The sequence below is a fragment of the Ornithorhynchus anatinus genome, chromosome 5, assembly GCF_004115215.2.
Source record: "Ornithorhynchus anatinus isolate Pmale09 chromosome 5, mOrnAna1.pri.v4, whole genome shotgun sequence".
Lineage (NCBI taxonomy): Eukaryota > Metazoa > Chordata > Mammalia > Monotremata > Ornithorhynchidae > Ornithorhynchus > Ornithorhynchus anatinus.
Window position 1 is genome coordinate 74,097,911 of NC_041732.1, and position 14,863 is coordinate 74,112,773.

At 46.3% G+C, this 14,863-nt stretch overlaps 1 protein-coding gene across 3 annotated transcripts in view; it reads right to left on the bottom strand.

The window, feature by feature from the left end:
• The window catches only part of AJAP1 (adherens junctions associated protein 1), a 201,808-nt gene that overhangs the window by 127,527 nt on the left and 59,418 nt on the right, over positions 1-14,863 (bottom strand). For all 3 annotated transcript variants that reach the window (XM_029065537.2, XM_029065534.2, XM_029065538.2), the window contains exon 2: positions 8,231-9,069. In XM_029065537.2, the coding sequence (XP_028921370.1) occupies positions 8,231-9,069 (839 nt within the window). The remainder of the gene's footprint in view (positions 1-8,230; positions 9,070-14,863) is intronic.

Consider the following 14,863-nt stretch of genomic DNA (forward strand, 5'->3'; position numbering starts at 1 on the left):
GTGTCCAGAACACCATATTTAGCGTTTGGGAAGATACAATATAGTAAAATTGGTAGACACAATCCCTGCCTGTAAGGAGCTTACAGTCTCCAGGGGTAGACCGATATTAAAATAAATTCCAGAGAGGGGAAATGGAACAGTATAAGAAATGATATGTGAGTGCTCTGGAGCTGGGGTGAGTATCAAAGTGCTAAAGAGGTACATAGCCAAATGCATAGAGAAGCAGCGTGGCTCAGTGGAAAGAGCCCGGGCTTGGGAGTCAGAGGTCATGGGTTCAAATCCCAGATCTGCCACTTGGCAGCTGTGTGTCTGTGGGCAAGTCACTTCACTTCTCTGTGCCTCAGTTACCTCATCTGTAAAATTGGGATTAAGACTGTGAGTCTCACGTGGGACAACCTGATGATCCTGTATCTACCCCAGCGCTTAGAACAGCGCTCTGCACATAGTAAGCGCTTAACAAATACCAACATTATTATTACGGGTGATGTTGAGGGCAGGGTGGGGGGAGAAATAAGGGCTTAGTCATGGGAGGCCTCTAGCAATCAACTAGGAGCATACCTTGGCCTTCTCCCTGGAGGGGCAAAGGGACTGGGGAAACCCTTTTTGGGGAATGGGAAAGTGTCTGCTAATTCAGTTGCATTCTACTCTTCCAAGCACTCGAAACATACTCTGCATATAGTAAGCACTCAGTGAATACCTTTGATTAATTGATCGATTGATTAAATTCCCAGCGGGATTTCAATCTGAAAATGGCCCACAGGACTCTGGAAGTCAAATGCCATATAGGCTCAGATCAGAGAACTCTAGGTTCTCTCAGGAGCCGCAGGAATTGACTGGGCCAGCACCAACTGAACCAAAAATGTGTTTGGAGCAAGCCTGGACATTTTTATCCACTGGCATTGATTTTTTTATGGTTACCCTCATCAATGGGGTTTTCATCCACGTATGACTGTTTGCCTTTCACCCATTAAGTGGTGAGCTACCTTCCTTCTGCGCAGACTATGTGCTAGACAGTGTACCCTCTAAGCACTTCGATAGTCCCCCGCCTCATAGCACTGGTGTATTTATCTTTATATTCTATTTCACCCATCTCAAATTTATTTTAATGTCTGTCTTCCCCTGTAGACTGTACGCTCCTGGTAGAGAGAGGGATTGAATCTACTATTGGTTAATTGATTGATTGACAGAAGGGATAATAATAATAGTATCACAAGATTCTCCAAAGCCTCTTGGAATGGAATTGACTCCTGTAATGAATTAGAACAGCCAGGCCCCTCAATACTCCTGATCCCAACTCACAGAGCCCAATCTGCCCCAGGGTTTAGTACAGTGCCTGGCACATAGTATGCACTTAAGAAATACCAGTAAGACAAAAACAAAAACAAAATAAAACTGAGTGCCCCGTGGCTATAAGGGGTTTCTGAAGTTTACCTGATCCATTCCCCAGCCTCCAAGCAAATAAATTCTTTATATTTCTCCATCTTTTCTCTTCTTTCCCCAAACTAATCCAACAGTCCTTGGAGCCACCATAGTGATCAGGAAGATCTTCCCAAAGTCTAACTTAAATCACTCCTGCTGCCTGTGGGAACGACCCTCTCAAAAAGCAGGGTTTTGATTCCCTGCATTTTGCAGCATCAAATAGCTAGGCTGGGATACAGAATTAGGAAAAGTAACCTGGTATTCCACCGGCTTTCTTTGTGGAGGCCGATTAGACTCGTTACTCCGGGAGACATGATTGATGTTCTATTTCTTTAAAAAGCCTTACTGGCAATAACATTTCACCTGATCTTCAACTTGCCATCATTTTCCCACATTAAAATTTCTTACTGTTAGAAAGAGATGTATATGTTTTTTTTTCCTTGTTGAATTTGGCTTGCTAAACAAATTAATCTTCGTCCAGATTATATTATGAAGAACCATAAATCTTTTTTCAGATAAGCATCTGTCCTGTTGGATTAGTAATATCCAATGTACCGTGAATTAATTTGCTAAGCTTTTTAATACTGTCCCAGCAGTTTAACTTTAGTAATAACAAATCTAATTTGGAATCAGTGGGAAATTGTTTTCTCTCCAGTGCCTATAGACTAAATGACGTATGTGGGAAATGTGCCAGTAAATGAGTGCAGTACTGAATTCTGTCATGATGACGGTTGTAATAAGGACACTTGTTGAGCTCCTCGAAGATGCCTGACATAGGAATGATGAATTGGAGCCTTCAATCCTCTCCAGATTTCTCAATTTCAACTTGTTTTCCTCTCTAGTAGTGTGTAACGTATAACGAAACGAACCCTTCAGTCTCAAATCCACTTTCCTGTCGCTCCTGGGTCCGTGGGTGACCAGGGATGACTCCCTTAACCTCTCTGAGCCCTACTTTCTTCAGCTGCAAAATGAAGAAGAGATTGTGTGGGATAGGGACTGTGTCCAATCTCAAAACTTGTCAAAAGCCGAGGACTCAGTACAGTGTTTGGAACATAGTCTCTCCGTCTAGACTTTAGGATCCTTGTGGGCAGGGAACGTATCTACCCACTCTGTTATACTGTACTGTGCTCTGTACTAATTGCTCAATAATTTTGATTGATCAGTAAGTGCTTTTAAATGCTATTACTTGTGCTATTCATCACTGTTATTGTTATTTTTACACTTCTTATCGTGGAACCCCCAACTCAGCCCACCCCAGCAACTTCAGTTCCAATTCCAAAAGAAGAAGGGGCTGTTACCCTACAATTACCATGCTGGAGAGAACAGGACCGAGCTGACAGCTGGAGTTGAAACTCTCCTGAATTCGTCCGCAATCAATCAATGGTCAGTGTTATATATTGAGTGTTTACTATGTGCAGAGCACTGTGATTCCCCAGATTAGACTGTAAGCCCGTCAAAGGGCAGGGACCGTCTCTATCTGTTACCGATTTGTACATTCCAAGCGCCTAGTACAGTGCTCTGCACATAGTAAGCGCTCAGTAAATACTATTGAATGGATGAATAGACACATTTCCTGCCCACAAGGAGCTTGCAGCCTAGAGGAGATTTCTGCTGTCTGCCTAGCAGGGGTAGTGGAGCTTAAGAGCCGGGGGATTGTTTTTTTTCCACAGAATGAAAACCTTCCCATCCAACAATCTCTCTCATAAATCTTCTCGTCCAGGTATCTCTCGTGCCTCAATTACACTGGGAATGAGAAGTGGGGGTGATATGGTCCTGACAGGGGGAAGTTAACACCTGGGAACATCGAGGAAGAAGAAACGGGGCCTAGTGGAATAGCATGGCACTGAAGATCTTTGTTCTAGTCTTATCTCTGCCACTGACCTGCTGTGTGACCTGGGAGAAGTGACTCAGTCTCTCAAAGTCTCAGTTCCCTCGTCGATAAAATAATAATAATGATAATACTAATGGTATTAGTTAAGCGCTTACTATGTGCCAAGCACTGTTCTAAGCCCTGGGGTAGATACAAGGTAATCAGGTTGTCCCACATGGGGCTCACAGTCTTAATCCCCATTTTAGAGAGGAGGTAACTGAGGCCCAGAGAAGTAAAGTGACTTGCCCAAGGTCACACAGCAGACAAGTGGCAGAGCCAGGATTAGAATAAAAGTAATAATAATAATTATAGTATTTGTTAAGCGCTTATTATGTGCCGAGCACTGTTCTAAGCACTGGGGTAGATACAAGGCAATCTGGTTGTCCCACATGGGGCTCACGGTCTTAATACCCATTTTCCAGATGAGGCAACTGAGGCCCAGAGAAGTTGAGTGACTTGCCCAAAGTCACACAGCTGATAAGCGGTGGAGCCGGGATTAGAACCCATGACCTGATTCCCAGGTCTGTGCTCAAGCCACTAGGCCATGCTGCCTCTCTAGTCTGATCATCCTGAAACTATCCCAGGTCTTTGGCTAAGCCAGTGTCCACAGCATGGATCTGAGAAGCAGTAGGGACTAGTAGAAAGAACACTGGCCTGGGAGTCAGAGACCCTGGGTTCTAATCCTGTCTGTGCTACTTGTCTGCTGGGCGACGTCGAGGAGTTACTTAACCTTCTTGTGCCTCAGTTTCCTCAACTAGAAAACAGGGATTCAAACCCTGGGCTCTCTCCCCACTAGACTGTGATCCCCATGAGGGAAAAGGATCATGTCTAACCTGATTATCTTATCTCTACCCTATCACTTAGTGTAATGGTTGGCACAAAGCAAGTGCTTAATGGCACAGTGGATGAAGCGTGGGCCTGGGAGTCATGGGTTCTAATCCCAGCATGCCACTTGTCTGTGTGTGGCCTTGGGCAAGTCACTTCACTTCTCTGCGCCTCAGTTGCCTTATCTGTAAAATGGGGATTGAGACTGCGAGCCCCACACGAAACAGGGACTGCTTCCAACGCGATTTTCTTGTATCCACTCCAGTGCTTAGTACAGTGCCTGGCACATAGTAAGCCACTTAACAAATGCCACAGTTATTATTATTATTAGTAGTAGTAGTACTATTATCATTATCTTCTAAACTGTAAGCTTCTGATGAACAGGGAACATATTTACCAATTCCGTTATTATATTGTACTCTCCCAAGTGTTTAGTCCAGTGCTCTGCAAGCAGTAAGCCTCAACAAATATGATTGGTCGGTGGATTGATTGACAGAGACCACAGTTATCGGGACACCTGGATTCCAATCCCAGTTCCACTGAGGGGGAATGCCTACCGCGCCTGTGCCAGCAGCGGAAGAGGTTTTTGATCAAAGAACAATCTAGGATATTCTGAGAGGCAGGCAGACCCAATGGGAATCCTGAGAAAATGATGCTAATGTCGGTGGTGGAAAAAAAAAAAGATATTTGTTAAGCGCTTACTATGTGCCAAGCATTGTGCTAGGCTCTGGGGTAGATGGAAGGTCATCAGGTTGTCCCACGTGGGGCTCACGGTCTTAATCCCCATTTTACAGATGAGGTAACTGAGGTACAGAGCAGTTAAGCAGCTTGCCCAAGGTCACTCAGCAGACAGATGGCATAGTCGGTGTTAGAGCCCACATCCTCTGATTCTAAAGCCCAGGCCTTTCCCACTAAACCACACTGAAGTTCACGGAATCTCACATGGAAAATACCTACCGGTCGTGTTCTTTAGCACAGCACTGGCCCCATGGTGCTGCCCCTTTGCCTGACCTATCTTTAAGAGCACGGGCCTGGGAGTCAGAGGACTTCATTCTAATCCCAGCTCTTTCACTTTCCTGCTGTGGAACCTGGGGCGAGTCACTTAATTTATCTGGGCCTCTGTTTCCTAATCCATAAAATGAGGATTCCATTCACGTTCTCCCTCTCCCTTAGACTGTGAGTCCCATCTAGGGCAGGGACTCCATCTGGTCTGATTGTATTGCATCTACTCCAGTTCTTAGAATAATGCTTGGCACATAGGAAAATACTTAATAAATATTATCATAATATTATTATCATTATCAGTATTCTCCCAGAGCAACATGGCGTAGTGGATAGAGCACGGGATGGGAGTCAGAAGATCATGGGTTCTAATCCTGGCTCTGCCACTTATCTGCTGTGGGTCCTCGGGCAAGTCACTTAATTCCTCTGTGCCTCAGTTACCTCATCTGTAAAATGGGGATTGAGACTGTGAGCTCCATGTGGGACAGGGACTGTGCCCAACCTGACTTGCTTGTATCCACCCAGCGCTTACGACAGTGCCTGGCACAAAGTAAGTGCTTAAGAAAGCCATAGTTATTATTTATTATTATTCCATATACCCAAACCCTCGGTTTTCCCTTTGCAGGGTATTGCACACGGTTTGTCTACTAGCTGCCCATTGGGAATATAAATGGTAGGGACAAGGAAATGTGACTGTCACAGCACAAACCCATTAGCTCTATAGTCTATTCCTCACGAAGGAAAGATGAGGGAGAAGGAGGAGAAGAAGCAGAAGAAAAGAAGAAAAGGAAGAAGAAGAAGAAGAAGAAGAAGAAGAAGAAGAAGAAGAAGAAGAAGAAGAAGAAGAAGAAGAAGAAGAAGAAAGAGTAGGAAGAAGAAGAGAAAGAAGGAGGAAGAAGAAATATTAATGTCTGATAAGTGTTTATTAAATACTGAATACTGAACACTGTACCAAGCACTGGGGTAGATAGAATATGATCATGTGGGCACAGGTCTTATCCCACATGGAGCTCTCAGTCTTAATGGGATGGAAGAGGGTTTAATCTCCACTTTATGGGTAAGGAAAATGAGGGGCAGAGAAATTAAGTGAGTTCCCCAAGGTCACCCAACGTGCAAATGGAAGAGATAGGATCATCCAACATGCAAATGGAAGAGCTGGGATTAGAACCCAGGGTCCCTGACTCCCAGGCCCGGGCTCTTTCCACTAGGCCTCACTCGTCAGGACCAAAGCTCTTCTGTTAACCTGGATTTCAGCATTTTGTTTAATACCTCGCACATAGGAAACATTTAATAAATATCATCACTAGGCTAAACAAAGAGAAATTGCTCTCAGACAAGCACTCCAAGTAGGAAACAAAACCCCAGGAAGCTCACAATAAAGGGGGTCTTTCTCACAGCATAGATGCGAGAAGAAATGTCAGTCTGAAATGTTTGCATAAGGCAAAAGGTCTCTGGGCTTTGTTCCTATGCCGATGCTGCTTAATCTTGATCATATTTCACACTGTTTGTCTATAACGTGGGCACAGTAGACACAGGGTGGCTTCTGGAGACTTTATTCCTTATGTGATTCATGCTCGTTAACAAAGGGAAATCAGATTGTCCTCGGGGGTAAAGCGATAATCCTCCAGGCTGGGGGTCTAGAAGAAACTGCAAAACTTTAACTGCACATTAGTTGGATGCAAATCAGCTCCAGAGGTTGGGAGGAAGAGATTTTTCCTGGGAGATGACAGAGATATTGTGCCTCTGTTCTGCCAGGATGACTGCCAGCAGGGCTCAGAGGAAGTAGAAAATGTAAGGGGAGAAAGGAGAGGGAAAGGAGTAGAGGCGGCCTGGACCCAAATCCAAATGTGAATCAAAATAAAGTGGAAAAGCCCAGCTCACATTCTTTCATGCTGTTTGCCCAAGCATGTCAGGGAAAATAGGGATTATTAGGCATGAAAGGAGTCTTTTGGGGGTCTGGACTGGGCTGGAGCAAAATGCACCATTCCTCTGGGTCTCACATTTTTTTGGGGGGGCGGGGGGGGATGGCGGCCGTTGGATTTGTCCATAATAGCATGTGCCTGCCTGTCAGTGAACTGTGTCCAGACCCCTGTTTCTCTGCACACTGAGACTACCTTTAATTGCTCCCTTCTTCTCTCCCCAACTCTACTGTAGAGAGACACTCCTTGCTTTTTTAACCTCCTCTGCTCCTCTCTGCATTTTTTCTCAAGACATCCAGGGTCTACATTTCTTCCTGAGTTCTGCACAGGACAATTTGAAGCAGGTCCTGTGCCCCACCCATAGAAAGACAGGCCTTATCTGGGTTGGCCTTGGGCCCAGTGAGGCGGTGTGGGCAGGCAGAGGGAGTTGCCAGGTATTTATAAGGTGGTGGCATGCAAAAACCACTGAAGTGATCCTCTGTGCCTCTGATCACCCCCACAGACGCTACCATCCTCCTTCTCAGAGACCTCCCGAGCAAGAACCCAATCCTTATCCCTCCTTCTGTTTAGTTTACAGCCCCATGAAAGTGCCTCTTTCTTTTCAATCTCAGTCCTTCCGGCCATGGTAAAGGCTCCAAACAGCTCTGAAAACGTGGCCAGCATGGAAGAGGGTGTTCAGCAGGCACCCCCAAAAAACTCCATCGCCATCCACTCTCTTGTGAGGATGGAGATGGAATAGATGATACCCTAGTGGGCCTTTTAAGCCCCACGATGTTTTGTTCCTGACTTACTGGGAATCTCCCACTTAACTTTCCCCAGGGACAAAGTGCAAAGGCTGTCCAAGCTGCCTGTGCCCTGTCACACCAAAAAACCCACAGTCTGTTAGCCAACTCCTCCACCTCGGACTGGATCTCCCAAGAATCGAATTTGCGCATGGACCTTAACAGCCACCAGGCCTGCATCAAGACCCATGGTTACAGACATATTTGCCCCATAATTTCCTTTCAAATCCTGGGTCTTACCGCAATACGCTGACCATACCACAAAGATCCACCTGCAGTGGAGTCCTCCCGACCACTGATGTCAAAGTCCCCTCCCGTGGGCCCCTCTGCACCCGTCTGGAGAGGGAAGAGAGCCAGGGTCCAGGGCCCTAGCATGCACCGACCCCACCGCCACGGATAGGCGGAAGAAATACCTGAGGTCTCGCCCAGCGTCCTTGGGGGCTTGATGTCTTTTCCGTTGTTGGGGCTGGTATAGGGCTCCGTTGTGCTAATCCGACCCGTATTTTTCGGGTTGTTCTTGTGGGTAATCCCGGGGATGGGGGACTCGGTGGATCCCTTAGTCTGGAGAGTCCCGTAGGTGGTGGCGGCGGCGGTGGCGGCGGCGGCGGCGGTGGTGGTGGCGGCCACAGTGGTCTTCCTGGTTTGTAAAACTGAGACTGTGGTGGGGCCGTGCGCCCTGGGCATCGGGCTGGATTCTACGGAGTCGTCTTCTCCTCCCGTGGGGCCCCAGGCGATGAACTCCGTTTCGGCGGTTGGTCGGCCCCCTCGGAAATCGAAATTGTTCAAACCGCCCCCCCGGAGGTGCCTCTTTTCCCTCCTCCCTGGGGTCTGTGGGCTCACCCCCGTATCGCCGCCCGGAGGTGCGGAAGGGCTGGGTCCGATGGTGGTGGCGGTCGTGGCGGCAGCAGGGAGGTTCGGCCTTGGGCTCTTCAAGAGCGGGGCAGCTCTCTGGGCCCTGGGGCCGTGGGGGCTTCTGGGAGGTGAGGCTTGGAGCCGTGCGTGGGGTCGCTCCGGGTGAAAGGACGTGGGATTCCCAGAGGGAGCAGGCAGCCTCAGCAGCGACACACTCCTGGAATTCCACCCGGGGCTCCCAGGGATTCTGTGGCGGTGGACGGCCCGCGTTTGAAGCCTGAACTCTGGCCCGGGGGCTAGTGATACACAGGAGGGTAGGTCCATGGCAAGTTGAAACATGGTTATAAGTATCCAAGCATGGCTTCCTAAGGGATAACCTGGCCAGCAGACAGACATCGAACTGCAAGACATACACAGAGAGAAAGACAGAGACACACAGAGAAAGACAGAGAGAAAGAGAATGAAGGAATTATTTTGGTCGCATGGTGAATTGCACTGTTTCGATCAATCAAGGCCATCTGAAAAACTACTTGAGGGCTAGTTTGTCACTCTGCAATGGCTTCTTCCACATTGCTTTCAAACATGCTCATGCATCCTCTATCCTAAAAAAAAGCCTTCCCTTGACCCCCATTACTCCCTCTCATGACTTCATCTTCCTCCTATTATTCCTTTCCTAACTCCTTGAGCCAGTTGTCGTCACCGGCTTTCTCAGTTTCCTCTCCTCCAAGTCTCTCCTTTCTCCCCTTCAACCCTCTTCACTCCACTGAAACTTCCCTCTCAAAGGACACCGTGATCTTCTTTCCAAATCAACTGACCAGTTCTCCATCCTAATCCCCTGCGCTCTCTCAGCTGCCTTTGATACTGTGAACCACCCCCTTCTCCTGGAATCATTATTCCACTGTGGTTTCACAGACACCGTCCTCACTTGGTTCTCCTCCTATCTCTCTGGCCACTCATTCTCTTTCTCTTTTCCAGACTCCTCCTCTACCCTCTAACTGTGGCAGTCCCTTGAGGCTCAGTTCTGGGACCCCTTTTATTCTCCATCTACACCCATTGCTTTAAAGCCCTGATTTACTCCCATGTCTTCAACTACCATCTCTTATGCAGATGATTCCCAAATCTTCATCTCCAGTCCTGATCTTTTGTCTTCTTTGCAGTCTCATATTCCTTCCTGTCTTCAGGATATCTCTACTTGAATGTCCTGTCAAAACCTAATACGTAACATGTCCAAAATAGAACTCCTCATCTTCCCACCCAAACCCTGCCCTCCCCCTGACTTTCCCATCACTGTAGATAACGCTGCCATCCTCGCTTTCTCATAAACCCATAACTTTGGCTTTTTCTTTGACTCATCTCCCTCATTCAGCCATCCTATTCAATCTGTCATCTAAATGTTTCAGTTCAATCTTCACGTCATCGCTAAAATCTGCCCTTTTTTCTCCATCCAAACTGCTACCGCATTACTCCAAGCAATTACCCTATCCTGCTTTGAATCTATCAACCCCCTTGCTGACCTCCCTTCCTACTGTCGCTCCCCACTTCAGTACATACTTCACTCTGCTGCCTGGATTATTTTTCTACAACATTCATTCCATTTTTCCCCACTCCTCAAGAACCTCCAGTGGTTGTCCATCCACTTCCACCACATACAGAGACTCCTTATTAGTGGCTTATTAATGGCTTTAAAGTCCTCAACCACCTTGCTCCCTCCTACCTTACCTCTCTGATTCCTTACTACAATCCACCCCATACATTTCACTACTCTGCCATTTGTCAGCTGTGTGACTGTGGGCAAGTCACTTAACTTCTCTGTGCCTCAGTTACCTCATCTGTAAAATGGGGATTAAGACTGTGAGCCTCAGGTGGGACAATCTGATTACCCTGTATCTCCCCCAGCGCTTAGAACAGTGCTCTGCACATAGTAAGTGCTTAACAAATACCTACATCATTATTATTATTACTATTACTCTAAATAACAACATATTCACTGTACCTCGATCTCATCTGTCTCTCTGCTGACCCCTTGTACACAACCTGCTTATGGCCTGAAACTCCCTCCTATTTCATATATGACAGACCACCACTCTCCCTACCTTAAAACCTTATTAAAATCACAACCCCTCCAAAAGACCTTGTGTGAAGAATCCTGCCTTTCCCTTACTCCCTCTCCCACTCTTTTTATGTGTAGCCTTTGCACTTAGATTTTCACCCTTTTTTCTCCCCCACAGGTCCACAGCCTGAGGATGTACATATCCATAATCTGTCCCCCTGCTATACTCTAAGCTTGCTATGGGTTGGGAATGTGTCTACCAACTCTGTTGTACTGTACTCTCCCAAGGCTAAGTATAGTCCTCTGCATACAGTAAGTGCTCAATAAATGTGACTCATTCATTGATTGATTGCCTAGGCACCATACTAAGCACTTGGGCAAGTATAACATTAGCCAGTAATATATTCCTTGCCCATGTGGAGCTTGCCACCTCTTTTCCAGAGCCTCAGGACTGGGGGATTCTTGCCATGAAGGCTGACTCATAGAGAAAAAAAAATCTGTCCTGATTCTTCAAATGCTCCCTAGCTAATTCTTACTAATCAACATTTTACCAAACAATAATCATGGACAAATGATTTCATAATAATGGTAATATTTAGGCTGAACTGCGATTCCAACAACTCTGACCTATCGGGCATAACACTGGGCTCTCTGATAAGCTCTAATGAAACTTAAATCATCCTGTTAGAGCTGCTTCCTTACAAATCACCCCAGTTAAATGAGCCTATAGATCCATCCCCGAACCCGAAACAAAAACAGAGAGAGAATGGAGAACTGGAAAATAAAGCCAGTTTTTATTTGAGGGCCTTGGCCTGTCTCCCCAGACACAGGGTAGGGAATTGAAGACCCATTTAACATGGAGCTCATTAGAGAAGAAGAATAGTCTCAGAGTACCTTGGTTCAACCCCTGGTTCCAATTACCTACTGTGTGACTGTGGGCAAGTCACCTGATTTTTCTGGGCCTCAGTTTCCTCATCTGTAAAATGAGGGTTAAAGCTGTGAGTCTCATGAGGGACATAGACTATGTCCAACTGGATTAGCTGGATTAACTGGATTAGCTAGTAGAAAATCGGAAAGGCAAAGTAGGAGGGAGTGAACTAATTGAGTGCCTTAAAGCCAATGGAAAAGAGTTTCTTTTTAATGCAGAGATGGATGGGTAACCACTAGAGATTTTTGAGGAGTGGGGAGACGTGGACTGAATGTTATTTTAGAAAAAGATGATCCGAGTGGCCAAATGAAGTACTGGAGTGAGAAAAGACAGGAGGCAAGGAAGCTGATGCAGTAGTGATGGTACGATAAGACAAATGAGTGGATTAGAGTAGTATTACTTTGGATAGAGAGGAGAGGGCAGATTTTAGCAATGTTATTAAGGTAGAATCAACAAGGTTTGGTGATGGATTGTATATATGGGTTAACAAATTTATGGATTTGTGAGACAAGGAGAATAGTTTACAGTGATGGAAAAGTCGGGAGAAGGTAAGGTTTGGGTGGAAGATGAGGACTTTTGCTTTGGACATGTTAAGCATCTCAAAGTGACTGTAGGGCATCCAAATAGAGTTGATCTGAAAGTGGGACCAAATGGGAGGCTGCAAAGAAGGAAAGAGGTCAGGACTGGAAAGGTAGATTTGGGAATCACCCACATAGAGATATTAATAATAATGATAATAATAATAATGTTGGTATTTGTTAAGCACTTACTATATGCAGAGCACCGTTCTAAGTGCTAGGGTAGATACAGGACAATCAAGTTGTCCAACGTGAGGCTAATGTCTTCATCCCCATTTTACAGATGAGGTAACTGAGGCACAGAGAAGTTAAGTGACTTGGCCACAGTCACACAGCTGACAGGTGGCAGAGCCGAGATTCAAACCCATGATCTCTGACTCCCAAGCCTGTTCCCTTTCCACTGAGCCACACTGTATCTTGTAGAGATAGTACTTGAAGGCAAGGGAACATTTGAGTTTTCCACTTCCCATTTTGAGGGAGTGGAAGGAGATGGAGAAGAGAATGGGGCCCAGATCCGAGCCTTGAGGGACTCCCACAGTAAAGTGGGTGGGAGGCAGAGGAGAAGCTCATGAGAGGAGGAGCAGTCAGAGAAATGGGAGGAGAATGAAAATAGGACAGTGTCACTGAAGCTAAGGTAAGGTAATGTTCCAAGCAGAAGGAAGTGGTCCACAGCCTCCAAGTCAGCTGATATGTTGAGAAGGATTAAGACGGATAATGGCCATTAGATTTGGCGAGAAGAAGGTCATTAGTGACCTTAGAGAAGGCTGTTTTCATGAAGCGAAGGGAGTGGAAGTCAGATTGCAGAGGGTCCAGGAGAGATTTGGAGGAGAGGAAGTGGAGGCAAGAAGTTTAGACAGTTCAATAAGGGTGTTTGGAGAGGAAAGGGAGGAGAGAGCTAGGGCAATAACTGGAGGGAATTGTGGTGTCAAAGGAGGGATTTTCTTAAGATGGGGATGAATGGGCATTCTTTAAAGCAGTAGTGAAAAAATTATTAGAAAGTAGAGGGAAGGAAGAAGGCTGTGAGAATTTTGATAAGGTGCAAAGAGATGGGGTTGGAAGAGCAGGTAGAAGGGGTAGATTTTGAGATGAAGTGGGCCATCTCCTCTTCAGATACTTCTGAGAAAGATGGGAGGGTTGAAGAGGTGGCAGGGGGAGAGGGGAGGGACAGGAGAGAAGTAGAGGAAAATTTAGGAAGATCATGTCTGCAGTTCAATTTTCTCAGGATAGCGTGTGGCCACTTCAATTGGGTGAAGACATGAGGAGGGGTTGGGGGATGGGGCATTGAGGAGGAAGGTAAACTTCTGAAACAGCTGATGGAAGCAGTGGGTGTGGGAGTCAATAAGGATTGATAAGTATTGTTGATGGGTGGAAGAGGGGCCAGAATTAGAGCAGGTGAGCATGAAGTTGAAATGACATGTTCAGCCTGATGTCTAGATTTCCCCCAGCAGCGTTCCACAGCTTGTATGCAGGAGAGAAGGAAATGTACCGTGGAGGTGATCCAGAGCTGTGGGTTAGCAGCACGAGATCAGTGGAGGGACGGGGAGCAAGGGAGCTTAGTTCAATAAAGAGGGTAGTACTGAGGGCATTAACTTGTGCATCAGAAGAGGGTAGTTTCGGGACAGAGATCAAATGGGGTGTGATGGCTTTAGAAAATCGGAGGGGGATAAGAGATTGGAGGTCCAGGGATTGTCTGTCTTTATTGCTGAATAGAACTTCCCAAGCTTTCAATGCAGTGCTCTGCACACAGTAAGAGCTCAGTAAATAAGACTGAATGAATTTGCAGGGAGCAGGTATGTTGGAGAGAAGGCAGGAGAGGAGGTTGTGGTTGGATAGAGGGATTTCAGAGTTGGTGAGGGTAGAGATTGTACAGTGAGTAGAGATGATGAGTTCAAGCGTATGTCCAAGTTGGTGATTGGGTCAGGGTGAGTGGGTGAGGTAATGTGGAGCTGGAGATCTGTGGAAATGAGGAGAGCGAGGAGGCTGGCAGAGAAAAGGTTATCAGGAACATCCACATGGATATTGAAGTCCCCAAGGATCAATGTAGGGATGGCGAAAGAGAGAAGGAATGTTAGAAGGGAATCAAAATGGTTCTGAAAATTGCAGGAAGGAGCTGGGGAGTGATTGATGGCTGTGACTAGTAACTGGAGTGGGTGGTAGAGGTGGATAATATAGGCTCCAAAAGAAGGGAAAGAGTAGGATGGGGAAGGTAGGATGGTGCAAAAGCAGCATTAAAGAGCAAAAAGGAAGGCAACTCTTCCCCTTTCCCAGTAAGTCTTGGAGAGTGGGAGAAGATAACTTCCTCTCTGGAGAGAGAGAAGCAGGGGAGACAGTGTCATCTGGAGAGAACCAATTTTCAGCAGTGATGAGGTGGAGTAGTATTCAGGTCAGGAACAGGTCCAGGATGACTGCCACTACCTCGTAGAAGGCAAGTGGCAGAGTCAGGATTAGAATCCATATCTTGTGACTTCAAGTTCCGTGTGCTTACCATTAAGCCATGTAGCTTCTAAAAGTGCTCTGCAATTTTTAAGCACGTTAGGGTGCCCTTGCTGCCTGAGCAGGTTAAGAGAGAAACTGGGCTTACTGAGAGCTAATTGCTCAGACGCACTAATCCCTAAATAATAAAGCCTCAGTTTTAATG